General features: G+C 42.3%; 2 protein-coding genes across 3 annotated transcripts in view; one reads left to right on the plus strand and one right to left on the minus strand.

Annotated features, from left to right (window-relative positions):
• The window catches only part of cyp1b1 (cytochrome P450, family 1, subfamily B, polypeptide 1), a 171640-nt gene that overhangs the window by 116726 nt on the left and 31013 nt on the right, over positions 1-23901 (plus strand). The window lies entirely within an intron of this gene.
• rmdn2 (regulator of microtubule dynamics 2) overlaps positions 1-23901 on the minus strand; it is a 159195-nt gene that overhangs the window by 9023 nt on the left and 126271 nt on the right. For both annotated transcript variants that reach the window (XM_078542680.1, XM_078542679.1), the window contains exons 5-9: positions 18378-18453; positions 16512-16589; positions 2936-3034; positions 1048-1101; positions 847-924 (exon numbers count right to left, since the gene is read on the minus strand). In XM_078542680.1, the coding sequence (XP_078398806.1) occupies positions 847-924; positions 1048-1101; positions 2936-3034; positions 16512-16589; positions 18378-18453 (385 nt within the window). The remainder of the gene's footprint in view (positions 1-846; positions 925-1047; positions 1102-2935; positions 3035-16511; positions 16590-18377; positions 18454-23901) is intronic.

Raw genomic sequence — 23901 nt, forward strand, 5'->3', positions numbered from 1 at the left:
GTTGCCGTACCACCATCTATCAGCTTTGACAGTGTGACACTGGACATTGGCAATAGCTTCACATATCAAGCTCCACAATCATCAGCAATCTCTCACTTGATGCTGAAGTTAACACATGCATCCAAAAAGCTGCAGCTTTTATGTCCAAGCTGAGTAAGAGAGTGTGGAACAATAGCAACCTGACTGAGAACACCAAACTGCAAGCCGACCAAGCCTGCGTCCTCAGTGCGCTCCTCAGCGGTGGTGACCTGCAAGCGAGGTATGAAGATGGCGGGCATCAACAGTGACAACTGAGAGACAGTCGCTGATGGCTGTGACCTCTGGAGGCTGACTGCTTGGAAGGGCATCTAAAGAAGCGAGCAGAAACTAAAAGCTCAGTTGGCTGAGAAGACGGCCAAGAGAAAATAGAGGCTAGAGAATTGTGCACCTTCTCAGCCCACTGTCTTCCTCTGTTGGAAATGCAGCAGGGACTGCCATGTCAGAATGGGGCTCCTGAGCCACACCAGGCAATGCTTAACACAGAGTAGACTACCATGGCGCAAACCATTGTCTTACGAGACGGAAGGCTGCCACAGGAGGCAGGTGATGTTACGGCCAAGCCAGGTCTTGTTGTTTACTATCCACAAATGCATAATTCTAATGACAGCTATTCAATTATCGTTAGGAAACAAATCTTGGACATTTTTCCCTTCCCAGTATAAGGTTACTGAAGCCATTATAACGCCCTTAGTGCTACCCACCTCAGCCCAGGCAGAGGTCAGACTCAGCTATTCACAGGAGAAATTCACGGAATTGCTGGGGAGGTGCATCGTAAACAATGTTAAGCACAGATTACATTTTAAATACCTCTGTATTGTTGGGAAAGGATGCTGCCATGTCACACCACATTTGTGCATTGTTGGTTTGTCCAAGTTCTCTGTAACACTGAAGGTAAAACAAAAGAATTTGCAGAAATGGACCTTAAACAACTTTGAACACGATGGTTTTGAGTTTATAAACAGAACTGCACATGATATTTCTAAGGGACAAGGAAAACGTGGTACCCACCTTTGTTATATATACACAATTAGCTTTGGAATATCTTGGGTGTAGTTCCTCTACCTGGAAAACAGGAGACAAATACATCTTTACAGACAGGTTATGCTCGAGAATTAAAGGATTGAGCTGAGTTGGGGTGACAGTCAGAATTCAAAGTGAGAACTAAGCAGCTAATTTACAAGGCAGACCATGAGACTCAGCTTGATAGGTAAGCAGGCTGATTAGCAAATCTCCAATGGTGCAGCTCATGGATCTGAAGGTTGGTTGAGTTGCAATATAGAATGCTGATCTTCACTGCTGCACCATCAGTGGCTGTGCCTTCATCTGCCAGGGCCTTGAGCTCTGATATCCCATCTCTAAAACTCTCTGCCTCTCATTACCTGTCCTAATGTCTCTTTATGTGGCTTGGTGTCAAATTTTGTTTTCATCACGCTCCAGTGAAGTCCCTTAGGACATTTACTACGCTAAGGGCAGTATACTGCCAAAGCATTGTTTGAAATTTAAACTAAGCAGCATGGAGAAAGAACATGTGCACACACATTGTTCCTGTTTCAGCTAAACAAAATAAGTGATAGCCATTTGTTGGTTCATTCCTCAGGGCAATGGCTTGACCAGAGTCAAACTGCCTGGTTTAAATTTCAAACAATGCTTTGGCAGTTAACTGTCAGTCACCATTAACTGGTGACATTAGTATTCTTGTGACTGTCCTGACAAAATGTCTCTTTTCAGCAATACTAGCTGAGTTAGTCGACTGAAAGTGGGAGATGGGTTAAATGGCTTATTCTTGTCCTAGGCTTGCCTGAGATCTTACAACTAGAAAATTAAGACAGCCAGAATTTCTGTTCTTGGTTGCTCCCCAGTAACCCTTGCTAGAATATACATTTGGAAACTCTTGGGCAAGGACATATGAAATATCTCATAACTGAAAGTGCTGAACTTGCAATTTAAGTCAACATATAAACTTGGATGCTGGCAACCCCCATTGAACTGTATTCCAGAATGTGTCACCAACTTCAGGAATGGAGGATTAGGAACCAGGAAAAATGTAAATATTAAAAACTAGGTCAAAATACAAGCACTTCAGCCTGTACTTGCTGACTGTATTAAGCAGCCCTTGTTTCTATATCTGCCTAATACAAGTGATGGGGTGTAAGGGAGAGGTAGCACCTTTCATAGCTGGGTTTGCTGCACTCTTTGGAGTGGTCCATCTTGTATTGGACCTCATCTTCACCCAGCTCTCACCTGTGGCTCCAAGTGGTTGTTAATGTTCGTCAGCGGCTACACTCCAATAAACCGCTTTGCTAGGTAGGCCAAACCAAGGAGGGTCCCTTACTCTCGGCGACTTAGGGATTTGTTTATCCTGGAGTTAGAAGGGTTGTGAGGAAGAATTCTTTCACCCAGGGGGTGGTGGGAATCTGGAACTCATTGCCTGAAAGGGTGATAGAGGCAGAAACCCTCATAACATTTAAGAAGTATTTGGATGTGCACTTGCAATGCCATGGCATACAAGGCTATGGGCCAAGTGCTGGAAAATGGGATTAGAATAGTTAGGTACTTGTTTGTCAGGTGCAGACTCGATGGGACGAAGGGCCTTTTTCTGTGCTGTACACCTCTATGACTCTATTTGCAGCAGAAACTTCTGGGCACAGATCAGCCTTAGTAATCAACTAAATAGCCCCTGGACGCCTACCAAACACCTCAGATGATGAACATTGTCACCTTGAAGGATGAACAAGAATGCAAGTGATAAATGACATGAATAGATAAATGCAGTATTTAAATGGCCTGAAGTTTTGGCTTCGCTCTCAAATACTTTAAAATTAAAATCAACATTTGACTCAGTAACTAGACAGCAGGCAAGATACTTAGAACTGAATAAATGGCAAAAGTTAATTACCTTGAGGAAACACTGCAAAGCATCCTGTATTGTTGAATTTGGCGGCTCGTTAAACAATGTTGCAGCCACCTTTCTTTCTAGCCATGACAACTGCGAAGCCTGCAAACCATTAACTCAAACATTATTAGCATATATAACAATGGAACCAAATGAATCAGTTTAGTGTAACAATATACAATGGATTTCAGACTCTGACAACGCATGTAAAATTATTCCTAAATATAGGAATAATTTTAATTTTAAAAACAATTAACTAAAAGATAAATGTGGTTGAACATTAACTTCTGGTGATCAAAGTCTTGTTGAAAGATGCACTTAGGGATGAAAGACTAATCCAAAAGCTTTATCATGTTACTGACAGTATAAGAAATACATTCTAGAAAAAGATACTGCAATCATTAATTTTTAAAAATTTATTTCATGAGATGTGAGTGTCGCTGGCAAGGTCAGTTATTTCTTGCCCATCCCTAATCACCCTCGAGGTGGTGGTGGTGAGCAGCCTTCTTGAACCACTGCAATCCATGTGGTGTAGGTATAATCAAGTTCCAGGATTTTGACCCAGCGACACTGAAGGAATGGCAATATATTTCCAAGTCAGGATGGTGAGTGAATTGGAGGAGAACTTCCAGGTGGTGGTGCTCCCATCTGTCAGCTGCCCTTGCCCTACTACATGGTGGTGGTCGTAGGTTTGGAAGCTGTTGTCGAAGGAGCCCTGGTTAATTCCTGCAGTGCATCTTGTAGATGGTATACACTGCTGTTACTGTGCATCAGTGGTGGAGGGAGTGAATGTTTGTGGATGTGGTGCCAATCAAGCGGGCTGTTTTGTAGCCTCTCGAGTGTTGTGGGAGCTGCACTCATCCAGGCAAGTGGGGAGTATTCCATCACATTCCTGACTTGTGACTTGTAGATGGTGGACAGGCTTTGGGGAGTCAACAGGTGAGTCACTTGTCGTCGGATTTCTAGTCTCTGACCTGCTCTTGTAGCCACAGCATTTACATGGCTAGTCCAGTTCAGTTTCTGATCAATGGTAATCCCCAGGATGTTGATGGCAGGGGATTCAGTGATGGTAATGCCATTGAACGTCAAGGATCAATAGTTAGATTCTCTCTTGTTGGAGGTGGTCATTGTCTGGCACTTGTGTGGCGCAAATGTTATTTGCCACTTGTCAGCCCAAGCCTGGATATTGTCCAGGTCTTGCTGCATTTGGACATGAACTACTTCAGCATCTGAGTTGTCGTGAATGGTGAACATTTTACAATCATCAACGAATGTCCCCACTTCTGACCTTATGATGGATGGAAGGTCATTGATGAAGCAGCTGAAGATGGTTGGGCCTAGGACACCACCCTGAGGAACTCCTGCAGTGATGTCCTGGAGCTCAGATGGCTGAACGTCAACAACCACAACTATCTTCCTTTGTGCTATGTATGACTCCGACCAGCAGAGAGTTTCCCCCGATTCCCATTGACTCAAGTTTTGCTAGGGCTCCTTGGTCAAATGCAGCCTTGATGTCAAGGGCAGTCTCTCTCGCCTCACCTCAGGAGTTCCGCTCTTTTGTTCATGTTTGAACCAAGGCTGTAATGAGGTCAGGAGCTGAGTGGCCCTGGCGGAACCCAAACTGGGCATCAGTGAGCTGGTTACAGCTAAGCAAGTGCTGTTTGATAGCACTGTTGATGACTCCTTCCATTACTTTATTGATGATCGAGAGTAGGCTGGTGGGGCAGTAATTGGCCGTGTTGAATTTGTCCTGCTTTTTGTGTACAGGACATACCTGGGCAATTTTTCACATAGCCGGATAGATGCCAGTGTTGTAGCTGTATTGGAACAGCTTGGTTAGGGGCACGGCAAGTTCTGGAGCACAAGTCTTCATTACTATTGCCAGAATATTGTCAGGGTCCATAGCCTTTGCACTATCCAGTGCCGTCAGCCATTTCTTAATATCACGTGGAGTGAATCGAATAGGCTGAAGTCTGGCATCTGTGATGCTTGGGACCTCCGGAGAAGGTTGAGTTGGATCATCCACTCGGTACTTCTGGCTGAAGATTGTACTAAATGCTTCAGCCTTATCTTTTACACTGATGTGCTGGGCTACCCCATCATTGAGGATGGGGATATTTGCGGAGCCTCCTCCTCCAGTGAGTTACACCTCTACTGGTTACACCTCTACCAGAATATCCAGACGTTCTTCAACACAGGGAATGTCAGAAACATGTCTGAAGGGATCAATCAGCAAAAACAACTCCCATCAAAAACAACGGCAGGGGACATCATCACCAACTGCAATAAACAGTTGCAGAGATGGGTGGAACACTACCATGAGCTGTATTCTAGGTAAACCTCTATAACCGAGGCAGCTCTAGGCACTATAACAAAGACTACCCATCACGGCAGAGATGAATATTGAACCAGTGGAGGAACTTAGCAAAGTAACTGACTTGCTTGCCGTGGGCAAAGTGCCAGGTGCTGGTGCTATACTGCCTGACCTCATCAAGCATGGGAAACCAGCTCTCCTGCAGCATCTGCATGAGCTTCTCTGTCTTTGCTGGAGGGAAGGGCTGTGTCCCAGGATTTGCATGATACAAGGATTGTGACCCTGTATAAGAACAAGGGCAAACACAGTAATTGCAACATCAATTGAGGCATCTCCATGCTGAGCAATTGAGAGAAATTTTTGCCTATATTGCCCTTGTTAGGCTGCAGGTCTTGGCTGAACACATCCATCCCGAATCCCAGTATGGTTTCAGAACTGGAAGATCTACAATTGACATGATCTTCTCAGCCCGACAGCTGCAAGAGAAATTCCATGAACAAAGGAGGCCACTGTACGTTGCCTTCATAAATCTCACCAAGACCACATGAGCAGAGGCAGTCTATTTAAACAGCTGGAGACAATTAGCTGCCCACCAAAGCTGCTCAATGTGATTCCCAGGTTTCATGACAACATGATGGGTAAGGTCAGCTATGATAGAGCAACATTGGAAATCTTTGCGATCAGCAGTGGAGTCAAACAGATTTGTGTTCTGGCACTGACACTCTTTGATATATTCTTCTCTTGGCTGCTATGATATGCCTTCATGTCATCTACAGAGGATGTCTACTTACTACCAGAACTGACAGAAAGTCGTTCAGCCTTGCTCGCCCTGAGATCCTAGTCGGAGGTGCACCAAGTCCTTGTCAGAGAGTTGCTCTATGCTAATGGATGCTGAACTAACATTCCATACTGACGAACACCTGCAGTGGCAAACCGACAGACTCTCTCATGCCTGTAAAGAGTTTGGTTTAATCATCAGCATCAGGAAGACAAATGTCATAGTCCAGGACGTTGCCATACTACCATCTATCAGAATTGACAACGTAATGCTGCAAGCTGTTGATATCTTTACATATTTAGGTTCTATAATCACCAGCAATCTATGGCTTGATGCTGAAATCAACAATGCATCGCAAAAGCTGCAGTTGTTATGTGCAAGCTGAATAAGAGTGTGAGGAACAACAGCAAACTGGCTAAGAACATCAAATCGCAAGTCTACCAAGCCTGGGTCCTCAGCTCACTCCTCTACAGTGGTGAGACCCAGACAACATATGCTCGGAAGGAGAAAAGGCTGAACAGTTTCCACCTTTGCTGTCTCAGATATCCTCGGCATCTCTTGGCAGGACAAGGTCACCATTCTCAGAGGTCCTGTGGTGTGATAATTCCATCTGCATACACTCATTGTTAAGTCAACGTTGTCTGCGCTGTCTCAGCCACATTCAACAGATGGATCTTGTATATATACCCAGTGACCTTCTATATGGTGAATTGGCCACTGGGTCATGCCTCCAGAGGTCCATACCTCTGCTACAAGGACACCTGAAAGTGAGATATGAAGATTGCGGATATTGACACCGGCAATTGGGAGACAGTCGCAGATGGTCATGACCTCCGGAGGGTGACAGGAAGGGCACTGGAAGAGGTGAGCAGAAGAGAAATGTTCAGCTGGCTGAAAGAGGTCCATGAGAAGAAGGCCAAGAGAAGACAAAGGCCAAAAAATAAGCCTCAGTAGCAAATGGGAGGAATTAAGTCAGGGAAGATGTGATAAATTAAAGAGAGAGGACAAGGCAAAAGAACAAGGTAGCAATAAGGAACTTGATAATCTGTGTGTGGCAGGAAGGAACAGAGTGTACAAACTTACCAGTGCGCCAGCAGATAAGGCTGGATGGTTGCGAGAATAATAAGGAGACAGAATTAAATGTACACAACATTTGCAACAAGGTAGATGAATTGATGGCACAAATGAAAGTAAACAGGTATGGTCTAATTTTAATTACGGAGTTGTGACTGCAGGGTGAACAAGGCTGGGAACTGAATGTGCAAGGGTATTTGATATTTAGTGAGGATAAGCAAATAGGAAAAGGAAGTGGGGTAGCGCTGTTAATAAAGGATGAGGTCAATAAATTAGTGAGAGAGGATCTTAGATCAGAAGATCATGATGTAGAATCAGTTTGGGTGAAGCTAAGAAACAGCAAGGGACATCAAACATTGGGAGCAGATTTTTATAAGCCACCAAAAAGTATTGGTAATGCAGGGCACAGTATAGATCAGGAAAATTAGAGGTGCATGCAACAAGGATAATACAGTAAGCATGGGAGACTTCAATATACATATAGACTGGGCAAACCTAATTAGCACTAATGTTGTGGAGGATGAATTCCTGGAATGTATACGAGATGGTTTTCTAGAACAGTATGTTGAGGAACCAACTACACAACGGGCTATTTTAGATCTAGTATTGTGCAATGAGAAAGAGCTAAGTAATATTCTTGTTGTAAAGGTGTCCCTAGGAAAGAGTGACAATAATAGGGTAGAATTTTACATTAAGTTTGAAAGTGATGCAGTTCAATCCAAAGCTAGGATCTTAAATCTAAACAAGGAAACTATGAAGGTATGAGGGACAAATTGCCTTTGGTAGATTGGGGAAACTACATTAAAAGCTGTGACAGTTGACAGGCAATGGCTAGTATTTAAAGAATTAATACATGGTTTACAACAAATTTACATTCCTTTAAGGCACAAAAGCCCAGCAGGAAAGGTGATCCAGCCATGGCTAATAAGCAAAGTGAAAGATTGTATTAGGTCAAAGGAAGAGGCTTATAAAGTTGTCAAAAAAGTAGTAAGCCTGAAGACTGGGAGCATTTTAGAATTCAGTGAAGGAGGACTAAGACATCGATAAAGAGAAAATAGAATAGTAAACTAGCAAGAAACATAAAAATGGACTGTACAAGCTTCCATAGGTATGTAAAAAGACAAGATTAGCATAGAAGTGGGCCCACTACAGGCAGAGACAGGAGAATTTATAATGGGAATAGGGAAATGGCAGAGAAACTAAACAAATACTTTGTGTCTATCCTCACGGAGGAAAATGCAAAAAAATTCCCAGGAATACTAGAGAACCAAGGGACTGGCAAGAATGAGAAAGTGAAAGAAATTAGAAATATATATTAGTAAAAAAGTAGTACTGGAGAAATTAATGGGACTGAAAGTTGATAAATCCCCTGGGCCCGACGATCTATATCCCAATGTTTAAAGAGGTATCTGTAGAGATAGTGGATACATTGGTGGTCATCTTTCAAAATTCTATTGATTCTGTAAGGGTTCCTGCAGAAATGAAGGTAGCAAATGCAATCCAACTAATTAAGAAAGGAGGGAGAGAGAAAATGGGGAACTACAGGTCTGTTAGCTTGATATCTATAGTAGGGAAAATGTTAGAATCTATTATAAAGGATGTGAGAACTGGACACTTCGAAAATAATGGTAGGATTAGGCAGAGTCAACATGGATTTATGCAAGAGAAATCATGTTTGACAAACCTGTTGGAGTTTTTTGAGGATGAAACTAGCAGAATAGATAAGGGGGAACAAGTGGATGTGGTACATTTGGATTTTCAGAAGGCTTTTGAAAAGATCCCAGGCAGGAGATTAGAAAGCAAAATTAGAGCACATGTGTGTTTGGGTAATATTCTGGTATGAATTGAAAAATGGTTAACGGAGAGAAAACAAAGAGTAGGAATAAGTGGGTCATTCTTAGGTTAGCAGGCTGTGACTAGTGGGGTACCACAGGATCAGTGCTTGGGCCCTTCACAATCTATATCAATGAAATGGATGTGAGGACCAAATATAATATTTCCAAGTTTGCTAATGACATAAAACTAGGTGGTAATTTGAGGAAGGTGCAAAGAGGCTTCAAGGAGATTTAGACAGGTTAAGTGAGTGAGCAGGAATATGGCAGATGGAATATAATGTGGATAAATGTGAAGTTCTCCACTTTGATAGGAAAAACAGAAATGCAGAGTATTGTTGTCCAAAGGGACCTGGGTGTCCTCGTTCATAAGTCACTGCAAGCTAAGATGCAGGCCTTTATTGCAAGAGGATTTGAGTACAGGAGTAAAGAGGTCTTGCTACAATTGTATAGAACCTTGGGTGAGACTGCACCTGGAGTATTATGTACAGTTTGGTCTCCTTATCTAAGGAAGGATATACTAGCCATAAAGGGATGAAGGTTCACCAGACTGATCCCTGCGATGGAGGGATTGTCTTATGAGGAGAGACTGAGGAGATTGGCCAAATCGTCTAGAGTTTAGAAGAATGAGAGATGATATCATTGAGGCATTCAACATTTTTATAGGAATCCACAGGGTAGATTCAGGAGGGATGTTTCCCCTGGCTGGGGACTCGAGAACCAGGGAACACAGTCTCAGAATAAGAGGTAGATCATTTAGGACTGAAATGAGGAGGAATTTCATCGCTCAGAGGTGGTGAATCTTTGGAATTATTTACCTCAGAGGGTTGTGGAGGCTGTCATTGAGTATATTCAAGACAGAGATTGATAGATTTCTAGCTATTAAAGGTACCAAGGGATATGGGGATAATGCAGGAAAATGGCGTTGAGGTAGTAGATTAGCCATAATCTTGTTGATGCAAGAGCAGGCTCAGGGGCCGAATGGGCTACCCAAGCTCCTAATTCCTATGTTCCATGTTCAAATGTGCCAGAGACTGCCAAGCCAGTGTGAGGTTCCTGAGTGACACCAGGCGATGCTTAACACGGTTGACCACCATGGCTCAAGCCATCACCTTATGAGACGGAAGGCTGCCACAGAAAGAAATTAGGGAAGGAAATCTGTCGACCTTAACTGATCTTTCCTATACGTGACTCCAGACCCATGGCAATGTGGTTGACTCTTGACATCTCTCCGAAATGGTCTAGCAAGCCACTGAGTTATATTCAAGGTGGAAGCTCACCAAAATCTGATCAATGGCATATAGGGATGGGCAATAAATGCTGGCCTTACTAGTGATGCCCTTATGCCATGAATGAACAACTTAATAAGGTCTCTAATGACGTGGACTCTGGCCAGAGATTCCAAATTGAGCTATAAAATACTGTAAAGAATAATTGGCCTAACTGCTGCATATGTTATTTGCCATAAACATTTCACTGCAAGTTAATAATTCTGACAGACTTTTTAAAAACTGACAAAACAGATTTCTTTACTTACATCCGACAAAGCAGTGAAGTTTAACATGATTCATTTAGTTAATTAAAGTAAATGGATAACATAAAGTTGGAAGTTAAAATGTTTTAGAAATCCCTTCTGCAACGCTAACCTGCTTCTTTCTCTTTTCATATACTGTTAGATGGCCTTGGTGTCTATTTCTTTTTTGATCGAAGTATCAATTTCAGTTGTATTGTCGCATTTAAGGAGAAGTGTTATGTATCTTGTCCTGCTGCTTATGCCAGCAATATTTCATAAATAGCGCAAGTGGAAATGGTCAAATGGTTTGATGTGATGGCAGTAGCAGATCCATGACTCAAATCCAAATAGTAGGGTGCTGAGAGCTAAAGTTTGGTAAATAGCAAACTTTGTTGGCAGGCAAATCCCTTGTTTTTGCCAGGGTGTCTGCACATGCTTGCCAAAGTCAAAGCTAACTCTGCTAATCTGATTGGTGACATCATAAGAAAATAAGAACAAAACAAAGTAAGAAGTAGAAGCAGGAATTGGTCATAAGGCCCCTGGGGCCCGCTCTGCTATTCAATAATATCATGGCTGGTATGTTCTTGGCCTCAACTCCACTTTCCTCTCTGTTTTGCATAATCTTTGACTTTCTTGTCATTCAAGAATTGGTTCATTTCAGCCCTGAATAAATTCAATGACTCAGTCTCCACAGCTTGCTGGGGTAGCGAATTCTAAAGAGTCACGACCCTCTGAGAGAATAAACTCCTCCTCATCCCCATCCTAAATGGATGATCCCTTATCCTGAAATTATGCCCCCTAGTTCTAAACTCTCTCATGAGGGGAAACATCCTCTCAGCATCAAACCCGTCAAGCTTCCTCAGAATCTTATACATTTCAATAAAATCATCTCTTATTCTTCTAAACTCCAATGAGTTCAATCTTTCCTCATAAGACAACCCCTTCATCCCAAAGAGCAATTTAGTGAGCCTTCTGAACTGCCTCCAGTGCAATTACATCCCTCCTTAAATGAGGAGACCAAAACTGTATGCAATACTCTTGGTGTGGACCTCCCCAATGCACTACAGTTGTAGCAAGACCTTCTTTTATACTCCATCCCCTTGCAGTAAAGGCAAACCTAATTACTTGCTGTACTCGCCTGATAACATTTTCTGTTTCATGTACGAGGACACCTAGGTCCCTCTGTGCCATAGCATTCCCCAGTCTCGCTACATTTACATTTTTTTTGCTTTTCTATTCTTCCTACCAAAGTGGATAACCTCATATTTTCCCACATTTGCCATTTTTGCCCACTCACTTAACCTATCTATATCTTTTTGCAGATGGTGTCCTCCTCAGAACCTGCTTTCTCATCTATCTTTATATCATCAGTAAATTTGCTACCGTACGCTAGGTCCCTTCATCCAAGTCATTGACATAGATTGTAAATAGCTGAAGCCCCAGCACTGATCCCTGTGGCACTCCACTAGTTACAGCTTGCCAACCTGATAATGACACATTTATCCCGATTGGCTAATTAACAGGAAACAATCTTCTATCCACGTATTACCGCCAGCACAATGGGCTCTTTTCTTGTGCAGCAACCTTTTATGTGGCACCTTTTGGAAATCCAAATATGCTACATCTACTGGTTTCCCTTTATCCAACCTGCTTGTTACATCTTCAAAGAACTCTAATAAATTTGTCAAACACGATTTCCCTTTCATAAAATCATGTTGAATCTGCTTGATTGTATTACTATTTTCTAAATGCCTTGTCATTATTTCCTTAATAATTGATTCCAGCATGTTCCCAATGACAGATGTTAGGCTAACTGATCTATAGTTTCCTGCTTTCTGTCTCCCTCTTTTCTTGAATAGGTTCATTACATTTGTGGTTTTCCAATCCGCTGGAATCTTTCCAGAATCTAGGGAATTTTGGAAATTTGGGTCGGCGGGGGGGTGCCGGGAACCACGAGAGCTAACAAGCCTCAGGCATTATGCGCATGTGTGCGCCAGGTACAGCCATTTTTTTTCAGACCCTGGCATGCAGGCCATCAGGATCAGGGGACTTGTCAGCCTTTAATCCCACTAGTTTGCCTAGTACTATTTTTCTAGTGATAAAGTGATAATGATTGTTTTAAGTTCCTCCCTCCCTTTCATGACAGATACAAAATATTTATATAAAGTCTCCGCAATTTCCTTTTTCCCCCGTTAGTATCATCCTCTAAGGGATCATTGTTTATTTTCCTTTTATTATACCTGTAGAAGCTCTGTTTTTATATTTCTCGCCAGTTTATTCTCATAACCTATTTTCTCCTTTTTTCAGTCATCATCAATTATTAAGTTGTAGCAGAATTTGCTCATGATATTAAGTGATAATTTATTGATCTAAGGATATGATTTAGTACAGAATAGAAATAGCCAATTCCAACAATACTTAAATGGAAAGTCACCTGCTACAATTTAAATCACTGCGAATGCTTGGTTGACAGATCGTTCGTTTTTCTGTTATTTTTGGTGCAGAATTTTGAGTTTCTGGTGGCTGGACAACTTTCAGGAAGATTAGGGGACACTGGCCACAAAAGTGCAATTTCTTGCTCGTGGGAGCAGCAGGAGCAACAGGTGGAAGAAACACATGGAGCTTCAGTTGCATTGAGACTACTGAGGAGGAGTGGAGCTTGGAGATATCTTTACTCCACTAAAAGAATGCATATGCCCAGGGTTACATACTTCCAATTCTGAAAGGAAAATTGCACAGAAGATTGCAGTTTCCCACAACAACTGTCACACATCTGTGTTGCCTCATGTTGCTGTTATCCTCTGCTGCAGCCTGGACTTAACCAGAAGTTAAAATGTTTGGGTTTGGTAACCCTGCCTTGTTGCAGATAAAGTTTTATGCCAGCGACCTCAGTCAGTCTGCAGTTCATGTTTGAATTATACAGATGAATACTACATTTGCCACAGCAAACTATTTCATCACTTATCCATTTGCAAGTGGAAACAGTAGAATTGGGCTATGGGGTTCAGGATAATTTGCAACTTTCCCCTGGACACACATGACAATATTCTTGTGAAAATGGATCCATGGCTTCAAGAATCAGAAGGGCTTCTAATTCACTAATAAGTAAATAGTGTGTGAATATTGCAGGCCTCTGCTCAAGATATTTTTAGCTTGTGCCCATTCTCCATACCCAACATCCCACTCTTTGAGCCTGGACAGTAGTGACTGGCTGTGAATGGACAAGGAGCTCCCCTGCACACATGGTTTACGGTTCCTTTCAGAAACTCATATTTGCTGGCTGAACTGCAGTACCAGTGGATCAACATCAACTAGAGCCCACATTAAGTAGGCCATTGGAGTGTTAAAGCAATGCTTCTGCTGTCTGCACAGATTAGTGGCTCCTGGCATGCCCTCCTGCACACTTCATTGAACAGTGTCGATCCCCGGCTTGATGGTAATGGTAGAGTGGGAGGTATGCCAGGTCATGATGTTGCAGATTGTGGTTGAATGCAATTCCACTACAGCTGATGGCCCACAACACCTCTTTGATGCTGTTTAGAGTTGCTAGATCTGTTCAAAGTCTATCCCATTTAGCACTATGGCGTGCCACACAACACGATGGGGCATATCTTCAATGTGAAAACAGGACTTTGGTTCCACAAAGACTGTATGGTGGTCACTCCTAATACTGTCATAGACAGATGCATCTGCGACAAGTAGATTGTTGAGGATGAGGTCAAGTAGGTTTTTACCTCTTGTTGGTTCTCTCAGCACCTGCTGCAGACCAAGTCTAGCAGTTATGTCCTTTAGGACTCGACCAGCTTGGTGAGCAGTGGTGCTACCGAGCAACTCTTGATGATGGATATTGATGTCCCCGACCCAGGGTACATTCTGTATCCTTGCCACCCTTCTTCCAAGTGGTGCTCAATATAGAAGATTATTCATTCATCAGCTGACAGGGTGTGGTAGGTGGTAATCAGCAGGAAACATAGAAACTAGGAGGAGTAGGCCATTCGGCCCTTTGAGCCTGCTCCGCCATTCATTATGATCATGGCTGATCATCCAACTCAATAGCCTGCTCCCGCTTTCTCCCCATACCCTTTGATCCCTTTCGCCGTAAGAGCTATATCTAACTCCTTCTTGAAAGCATACAATGTTTTGGTCTCAACTACTTTCTGTGGTAACGAATTCCACAGGCTCACCACTCTCTGGGTGAAGAAATTTCTCCTCATCTCAGTCCTAAATGGTCTACCCCATATCTTCAGACTGTGACCCCTGGCTCTGGACTCCCCCACCAGCGGGAACATCCTTCCTGCATCTACCCTATCTAGTCCTGTCAGAATTTTATAGGTTTCTATGAGATCTCCCCTCATTCTTCTGAACTCCAGCGAATATAATCCTAATTGACTCAATCTCTCCTCATATGTCAGTCCCGCCATCCCAGGAATCAGTCGGGTAAACCTTCGCTGCACTCCCTCTATAGCAAGTACATCCTTCCTCAGATAAGGAGACCAAAACTGCACACAATATTCCAGGTGTGGTCTCACCAAGGCCCTGTACAATTGCAGCAACACATCCTTGTTCCTGTACTCGAATCCTCTGGCTATGAAGGCCAATATACCATTTGCCTTCTTTACTGTCTGCTGCACCTGCATGCTTACCTTCAGCGACTGGTGTACAAGGACGCCCAGGTCTCGTTGCACATTCCCCTTTCTCAATTTATAGCCATTCAGATAATATTCTGCCTTCCTGTTTTGGCTACCAAAAGGAGATTTCCTTGCCCATGTTTGACCTGATGCCATAAGACTTCATGAGATCCGGAGCCAGAGGACTCCCAGGGCAACTCCCTCCCGACTGTATACAACTGTGCTGTCAACTCTGCTGGGTTTGTCCTGCCAGTGGGACAGGGCATCCCCAGGGATGGTGATGGTGGCATTAACTGTAAGATATGATTCTGTGAGGATGACTATGTCGGGCTGTTGCATGACTAGTCTGTGAGACTGAATTTGAGCAATAGGTGAAGCTAGCTGTTTCACGCTGCTACTATGAAGTAGCAACATGAGTGGTATTCGCCACTAACAGGATGCTGCCGTCAAGCCAAAAAGATGTTCTATCTATCACACAAATTAGTAATGTATGTGAATTTAAGTGCCAGTGTGATGCTAGGTACATAGGCTATACATCCCAAAGACAGGCGGATCATATCAAACAGCATGTCCCAGCCACTGTTCGCAACGAGCATGTCACAGACCATAACCAACCAGCCCATGCTTGCAAAACTCAAAACACAGTGTCCAACATTTGATGTGATTCCGTGATCGGACAACATTTGCTAAATAATGCTCAGTGTGCCATGAATTACGCTGGCAACCAATTTATGATTCTCAGTCGGGCTAGCAGTGCAGTGCATTTGCATGTACTGGAAGCTACATATACTAATACACAGGGCCCTGTTCTTTGTAGATAGAAAGAACATGTACACACATTCCACTTGTTTCAGCTGAACAAAGTAAGTGACAGCCATTTGCCGACTTATTCCTCAGGGCAAAGCCTTAACCCATCAGGGTCAAGCTGCCTGGTTTAAATTTCAAACAATACTGGCAGTTAACTGTCAGTCACCATCAACTGGTGTACTCTCCATGGCAATGCCTCTACCAGAGTCCACTTGCCAACCAATCAGCATTCTCTTCCCATACGGTATAAATTACTGTTTTCCCCTTATATTGGCATTCTTGCAAAGTGTCCTGATGAGGGCAAGACAAAAAGTTTTGACATGCCTCTTTTTCAGCAATACTTAAGCTCAAATATTATTTATTATTCTTATTTATGTGTTGGAGTTGAAATGGGATCATAAACTCAGCTCAGGGTCGAATAGGTAGCTGTGGTTGTTAATTATTTGCATTCTAGAATGTCTTGTGTATGTTTCTAGGAGAGACAGTCTCTCCGATGATTGAGAAAGCATGGATAGTGGGATGCCCTAACCTTTAAAAGAATTGAGATAAGTTGGAAGGGGAACATTATTCCACCTGCTCCCTGCCTAGCTAAACTTTTGTCCAAAGATATTTTTACAGAATTCACCAACTTACTGCATAGCACCATCTTCCCACCAGATGATACAGTATGGGATCTTGTGGTCTCAGTTCAATTGCTTTGTCTATATGATCCTATTTATAAAAAAGAAATGATATTTGCAGCAACTAGTTAGTACAGGATATCATGTGTAAATATTGCCTTAAATCTAAAAATATCTTTCACAATTTCAGAAAGTGTTTCAAAATCTTTCTTTGTTTAAAAATCCTTCCATATCCTTGTCCCATTCTCTCTTCCTTTCTGTCTCTCGTCTCCACTATTGGTGGCAATGCCTTTAGTTATCACATTCAGAACTCTGGAATTTCTTTTTTATGTCCCCTATTTTCTTCAACATCAACTTCTTTCAATCATTGAAATCAATCATCATACTCCTTCAATCACATCAAATAACCATTCTTCCATAGAAACTGGGGTAGGTCATTCAGTTTTTGTGCCTGCTCTGCCTTTCTTTTAGAACATGGCTAATCTGTATGTTAACTTAATTTGTTTGCTTCAATTCCATATCCAGTCCCCAACAAGAATCTCTCACACTTACAAACTAGCTAAATATACCTTTTTAAAGACTTAGTCGACTAGGAAGCGACCTTGAAAAACGTGCCCGTTTTATATAGTCTATTAATGATAATGCATTTGTGTACCAAATCATGTAACATGATAGACAAAGAAGTCTGACCCTCATCAACATAATTTAAGGAAGGGAGGGAGGGAGGACTTGCATTTTTATGCTATTTTTCATCACTACCGGATGTTCCCAACCTTTCACCCTGACAACATTCAGTATTCTACTGTTTTCTTTAAATACCCCAAATTATATCAGCTGTAGAATTTTGGATTATACTATCTTGCTGAAAACTAGGTACAAATCCTAGTAATAAGATTTCCTGGACAGCCACTTTTCACCAGTCATCTCATTCCCATGGCATAATCAAATTTATTAAGGAGTAAAATCAACAGAAAAGGAAAATGAAAGGAAATAGCAGATTGGGCAACAAAGCTTTAGCATGTGCTGGTAACACTTTTACTTTGGGCCATAGATCTTGTGAACTGGTAAAACCATTTCACGATTATATCCAGTTTCAAGAAGCTTCTGGCTACAACACTGTCAATTACTCCAAATGCTACCTTTCTCAAAAATTGGTCTCAAGCTTTTCACGGAACATGAGTAAAGTAGGGCTGAAATGCTGCTAAACAGGACCCACTGTAAAAACAGGCAGTACAGTTAGAGGTCCTTAAAAGGCCTGGCAGAATTAATTAAGTATTGGAAGGTTGGAGTCCTGTGCTCAATATTAAATATTTCTACCACTTGGGTAAGATGTGTGCTCTTTACCACTATTTAAATAATAGGGTGATAACTTCCATTCCTGTCTTAAACATTTTCTCAAAGCATCTCAAAGTCACACTATTCAAATGGCTATGAACCAATGTTTGATCATTTTGACTGTATGATTGAGTAAAATGGGTGATACCAAATCAGCAAACTGCTTTACAGCTCTCAATTTTCCTTCCATTGATTCCAATGGAAATAAGTATCATGACAGATGTAGAACAGGCTTCTGGTTTGCTATGACCTGACACTAAGGCACAAAGTCAAAACAATCCCTGTCTGTTCTAAAGACATCGACCAGGATTTTACGGCCCTGCCGGGAGGGAGGGGCCATAAAATCCTGGCCATACTTTCTAACTAGACAAGCTGTTTCCAACAGTACAGTACCCAGTTTCAGGGACCACAATACTGGCACAACTATAGATTTACGCACCCACGCTACGCAGAAATAAAGATTATGCATTTTAAGAGCACAGTTTTCTGATCTGTCACAAAAGTGTTGCCAAATATGGTCAATTGGCGCAACCGCCAAACTTACTTTGAAAAGAGAGCCATTCTTGATTTTAGCCTGTATGCTCCCATATTCGGAAAGATGCCCACAAATAATTGCAAGCCTGCAAATAACAAGAAACAAAATCATTCTACTGAAAAGCACAACCATATTGATAATCTGATAAAGAGAACAATGAACAGGAAAGTGGAAAACATATCTATAAGCACACAAATTAATGCAAATATCTGACAATCTTTTGCTACGGATTGCCCACAGGTACTCCGTTAATATCACTGGAAATCACCTGCAATAAATGAAATTTTCCTTTTTTGAAAAAACAATATTTCACTCCATTCATATCAACCATCATTTGGAATTGGTGGGTGGTTTTATAGCCTGTCCCCTTCCTACCGCTAACCCTCTCCATTTATCCAGGCTTGGGACTGGATACACACTGACTTGCATGCACCTGTGGCTGAGAAGACTTATGACTGGGAGCCTAGGGAGGAAGTCTGGAGATGTACTAGAATTTGGGCAGCCCCTGAGAAGTACGTACGACTTTTACAGGACATGTCCAAGGAGTGCCAGGCAAGAGTAAGAAGCAGTGTGGGGGAGAGTGAGAGTTTTGAAGCCAAAGTTGCATTACACCAAGGTTCGGCACCTTCCTCTTCCTGATTGTCATGGATGTTCTAACTGAGCAGGTGGGAAGTGCCATGGTTAATGATGTTTGTAGATGACATTGAACTAAGTGGTGGGGATAATAAGCACTTGACCTAGTATCTGGAGAACGGGAGAAAAACATTGAAAGACAAGGATATGAAGATCAGTAGACCAAAGAACCAATTTATGGGCTGTCAGTTTGAGCCTAGAGGGAGAGAATCAGAATGAAGGTGTAAAGATTCAGTGAAGACTTGGAAAAAGTGAGTTTCAAGAACCTGGGGTCAGCGGTGGCAGAAGATGAAAGTGTGGAAATGGAAATCAAGCAACGGATTGGCTCTGGTTGGAGTAGTCCAAAGTGCAGTGGAGTGTTGTGAGATGGAGAAGAATTGCTGAAATTGAAAGAAAGAATTTACAAGACAGTTGTGAGATCAGCCTAGTTGTATACTGCAGAAACTTGTGCAACATGAAGAAGAGAGGGACTATGACTGGATACTAATGAGATGCAGATGCAGAGATGCGGAGTAACGAGAAAGGACAAAATCAGGAGCCAGCACATCAGGGGGTCAATGAAAATTGTGGGAATATTGAAGAAAATAGCTGAGAAAAGACTGAAATTTCGTGGTCACCTGTTTGGAAAGAGAGAGAGGACTTGTGGTGAGGTAAGTGATGGAGATGGGACTGCAGGAAAAAGGAGAGGAGGAATGCGTAATACCGGATGAAAAGACTTAAATGCAGTGGAATTGGAAGAGGAATGGGTAACTGACAGGAGGAGATGGAGAAGGGTGGTCAACCAGCATTGTGGTGACCCCAAGGAAAATAGGAGAAGCCGAAAGAAGAAGAATATTTCATAATTTTCTTTAAATATTCAAATTTAATCAGTGCCCAAGAAAGCAAAGCTAGTTAAACACCAGAGATACTGACTTAGGAGTAGCTTGTGATAAATTTGTTGAGCAATGTCAAGCAAGATGCATGATCTGATCAAAGGGGCAGTGGCAACATGGATACAAAGTTTAAAAACAAAAAGCTAAAAGCTACTGAGGATGCTGGAAATCCAAAACAAAAACAGAATTACCTGGAAAAACTCAGCAGGTCTGGCAGCATCGGCGGAGAAGAAATCAGTTAACGTTTCTGATTTCTTCTCCGCCGATGCTGCCAGACCTGCTGAGTTTTTCCAGGTAATTCTGTTTTTGTTTTGGATACAAAGTTTGCTGAGTGACAGGAAAGAGAGTAGTAGTGAACGGTTCTTTTAAGGACTTGAGGACAGTAATGTAATGATGTTTCCAGAGGTCATTATTAGAATCTCTGCTGTTCCTGATCTATATTAATGACTTAGACTTGGGTGTGCAGGGCACAATTTCAGAATTTGCAGATGTCGCAAAACTCGGAAGTATTGTGAACTGTGAGGAGGATGATGATAGACTTCAAGAGGACATAGACAGGCTGGTGGAATGGGTGGACAGATGCCAGATGAAATTTAATACAGGGAAGTGTGAAGTGATACATTTTGGTAGGGGGTGCAGGTGCAGAGGGACCTGGGGATACATATGCACAAATCATTGAGGGTGGCAGGGCAGGTTGAGAAGGCATAATAAGACATAAAGGGTGCTTGGGCTTTATAAATAGAGACAGAGTACAAACGCAAAGAAAATATGGTTTGGCCTGAACTGAATTCTGGGCACCACCCTTTAGGAAGGATCTAGTACAGAAAAGATTTACGAGAATGGTTCTAGGAATGAGAGACTTCAATTATGAGATCAATTGGTGAAGAGCTGTTCTATTTGGAAAAGGTTGAGGGGAAATTTGAAAAAGGTGTTTCTACACAGCAAGTGTTTTCAAACTGAAATCCATTGCCTGAGAGCATGGTGGAAGCAGATTTAATTATGGTTTTAAAAAGGGTATTATTTGATAATTGTCATCTGAAGAGAAAAAATTTGAAGCGATATGCGAAAAAGACAGGAGTATGTGAATAGCTGAGTGGCTCTGAGAGCCGGCATATATACGATGGGCTGAAGGGCCTCCTTCTGTGCTGCAGTCATTCTATGACTTTTTTTGAACCAGCTACTCACTAAACCGTTACAAAGTCTAAAATGAATGAAACCAGGCGGACCACCCAGCATCGACCGAGGCACCAGAAATGACAACGGCAGCTCTGTCGACCCTGCGAAATTCTCCATACTAACATCTGAGGGCTTGTGCCAAAATGTGGAGAGCTGTCCCACAAACTAGTCAAGCAACAGATTCACATAGTCATACTCACCGAATCATACCTTACGATGTCCAAGACAAAACCATCCCTGGGTATGTCCTGTCCCACCAACAAGATCCACCAGGGTTGGCGACACAGTGGTATACAGTGGAAAATGAGTTGCCCTGGGAGTCCTCAACATTGACTCTGACCCTATGAAGTCTCATGGCTTCAGGGTAAACATGGGCAAGGAAACCTCTTGCTGATTGCCACCGACTGCCCTCCCTCAGCTGATGAATCAATAGTCCTCCACGTTGTATGCTTTCATGAAGGAGTTAGATATAGCTCTTGGGGTGAAAGGGATCAAAGGGTATGGAAAGGGTAAGGAAAGCAGGAGCAGGCTATTGAGTTGGATGATCAGCCATGATCATAATGAATGGCGGAGCAGGCTCGAAGGGCCGAACGGCCTAGTCCTGCTCCTAGTTTCTACGTAACACCACTGAGGGTGGCAAGGGCACACAATGTACTCAGGGTGGGGGCCTTCAAAGTCCATCATCAACAGTGGCTCGGTAGCACCGCTAGAGACCAAGCTAGCTGAGTCCTAAAGGACATAACTGCTGGACTGGATCTGCGGCAGGTGGAGAAATTCAATCATATTACGATCAACTGCTACCTAGGGTTGCCTTAACTATGAGGTCATTTATTAAACCTACCTCATTACAAATTATCAAATCTAGTATAGCCTACTCTCTGGAGACAAGATTAATTAATGACCTCATCGTTAAGGTGCCCCTATGTAGCATTGATCATACTATGATTGAATTTCACATTCAGTTTGAGGGCGAGAGAAGGGGATCTAAGACTAGTGTTTTAAACTTAAACAAGGGTAATAATAAAGGCATGAACTCAGGGGTGACTAAAGTGAACTGGGAAATTTGATTAAGGGATAGGTCAGTAGAGATGCAGTGGCAGACATTTAAGATGATACTTCAGAATACTCAGAAAACATACATTCCAGTGAGAAAGAAAGACTCTAAGGGAAGAACGCACCATCTGTGGCTAACTAAGGAAGTTAAAGCTAGTATTATTACAATCCCAGCTAATGTTATTACAATCCCAGCTAATGTTAATGTTGGACCAGTCAGATCCCAGAGTGAAACCTCGCTTGATAGATCCTAACTTTTTTAAAAACTGTGGAGGAAAGTTACTGAACAAATTCACAGGAGTCTACTGATGAACTTTTAACACAAAAATTAAAATATTTATTCAACAAGAAAAAAAATGAACCATACTACACCAGGCAAAAAAGTTGGAAAGATCTCAATACAAACACAAGAAAATGATCCAAACTCAAACTATTTCTTTTACCCCAGCAATATCTTTACAGAAACATACAAATTCAGAAAGATAAAGCAATTTACAATATCTATCTTATGTGAATTAACATTCGAACTGTGCTCAGACACACCAGACTCCAAAGTAAATGACAAATATGACCAAAGCAGATTCTATGAATTTCTCAACAACTCACTGTTATGACCACAGCAGATATTAATTAATAAGCAAACCAAATCCCAGAGGGAAACTTAGCTTATGGGCCATATCCCTTTTTTTGTATTCTGAAAACTAGAAGAAAATGTGATCTCAGCATCAAGAATGACACAATGCAGATGACACAAAGCTGGGTGGGAGGATGAGCTGTGAGGAGGATGCAAAGATGCTTCAGTGTGATTTGGACAAGCTGAGTGAGTGGGAAAATGCATGGCAGATTCCGTATATTGTGGATAAATGTGAGGTTATCCACTTTGGTAGCAAAAACAGGAAGGCAGATTATTATCTGAATGGCTATAAATTGAGAGAAGGGGATGTGCAATGAGACCTGGGTGTTCTTGTACACCAGTCACTGAAGGTAAGCATGCAGGTGCAGCAGGCACTAAAGAGGGCAAATGGTATGTTGGCCTTCATAGCCAGAGGATTCGAGTACAGGAGCAGGGATGTCTTGCTACAATTATGCAAGGCCTTGATGAGACCATACCTGGAATATTGTGTGCAGTTTTGGTCTCCTTATCTGAGGAAGGATGTTCTTGATATAGAGGGAGTGCAGCGAAGGTTTACCAGACTGATTCCTGGGATGGTGGGACTGACATACGAGGAGACATTGAGTCGGTTAGGATTATATTCGCTGGAGTTCAGAAGAATATGGGGGGATCTCACAGAAACCTATAAAATTCTAACAGGACTAGACAGGGTGGATGCAGGAAGGATGTTCCCGATGGTGGGGGAGTCCCCAATGGTGGGGGGGTCCAGAACCAGGGGTCACAGTCTGAGGATATGGGGTAGACCATTAGGGCTGAGATGAGGAGAAATTTCTTCAACCAGAGAGTGGTGAGCCTGTGGAATTCGCTACCACAGAAAGTTGTTGAGGCCAAAACATTGTATGTTTTCAAGAAGGAGTTAGATATAGCTCTTAGGGCAAAAGGGATCAAAGGATATGGGGAGAAAGCGGGAGCAGGCTATTGAGTTGGATGATCAGCCAGGATCATGATGAGTGGCGGAGCAGGTTCGAAGGGCCGAATGGCCTCCTGCTCCTATTTTCTATGTTTCTTTGTTTAAGAAGTCCAGTGACACTTTCGGGATTTTAAAAATTAAAAGTACAAGTTCTATTAACAAGAAGAAAAGAAAACTTAAGCACATAAGATTACAGTTGCACAGTTAAAATTAGTC

The sequence above is a fragment of the Cetorhinus maximus genome, chromosome 5 (assembly GCF_964194155.1).
Source record: "Cetorhinus maximus chromosome 5, sCetMax3.hap1.1, whole genome shotgun sequence".
In the NCBI taxonomy this organism is placed as follows: Eukaryota; Metazoa; Chordata; class Chondrichthyes; order Lamniformes; family Cetorhinidae; genus Cetorhinus; species Cetorhinus maximus.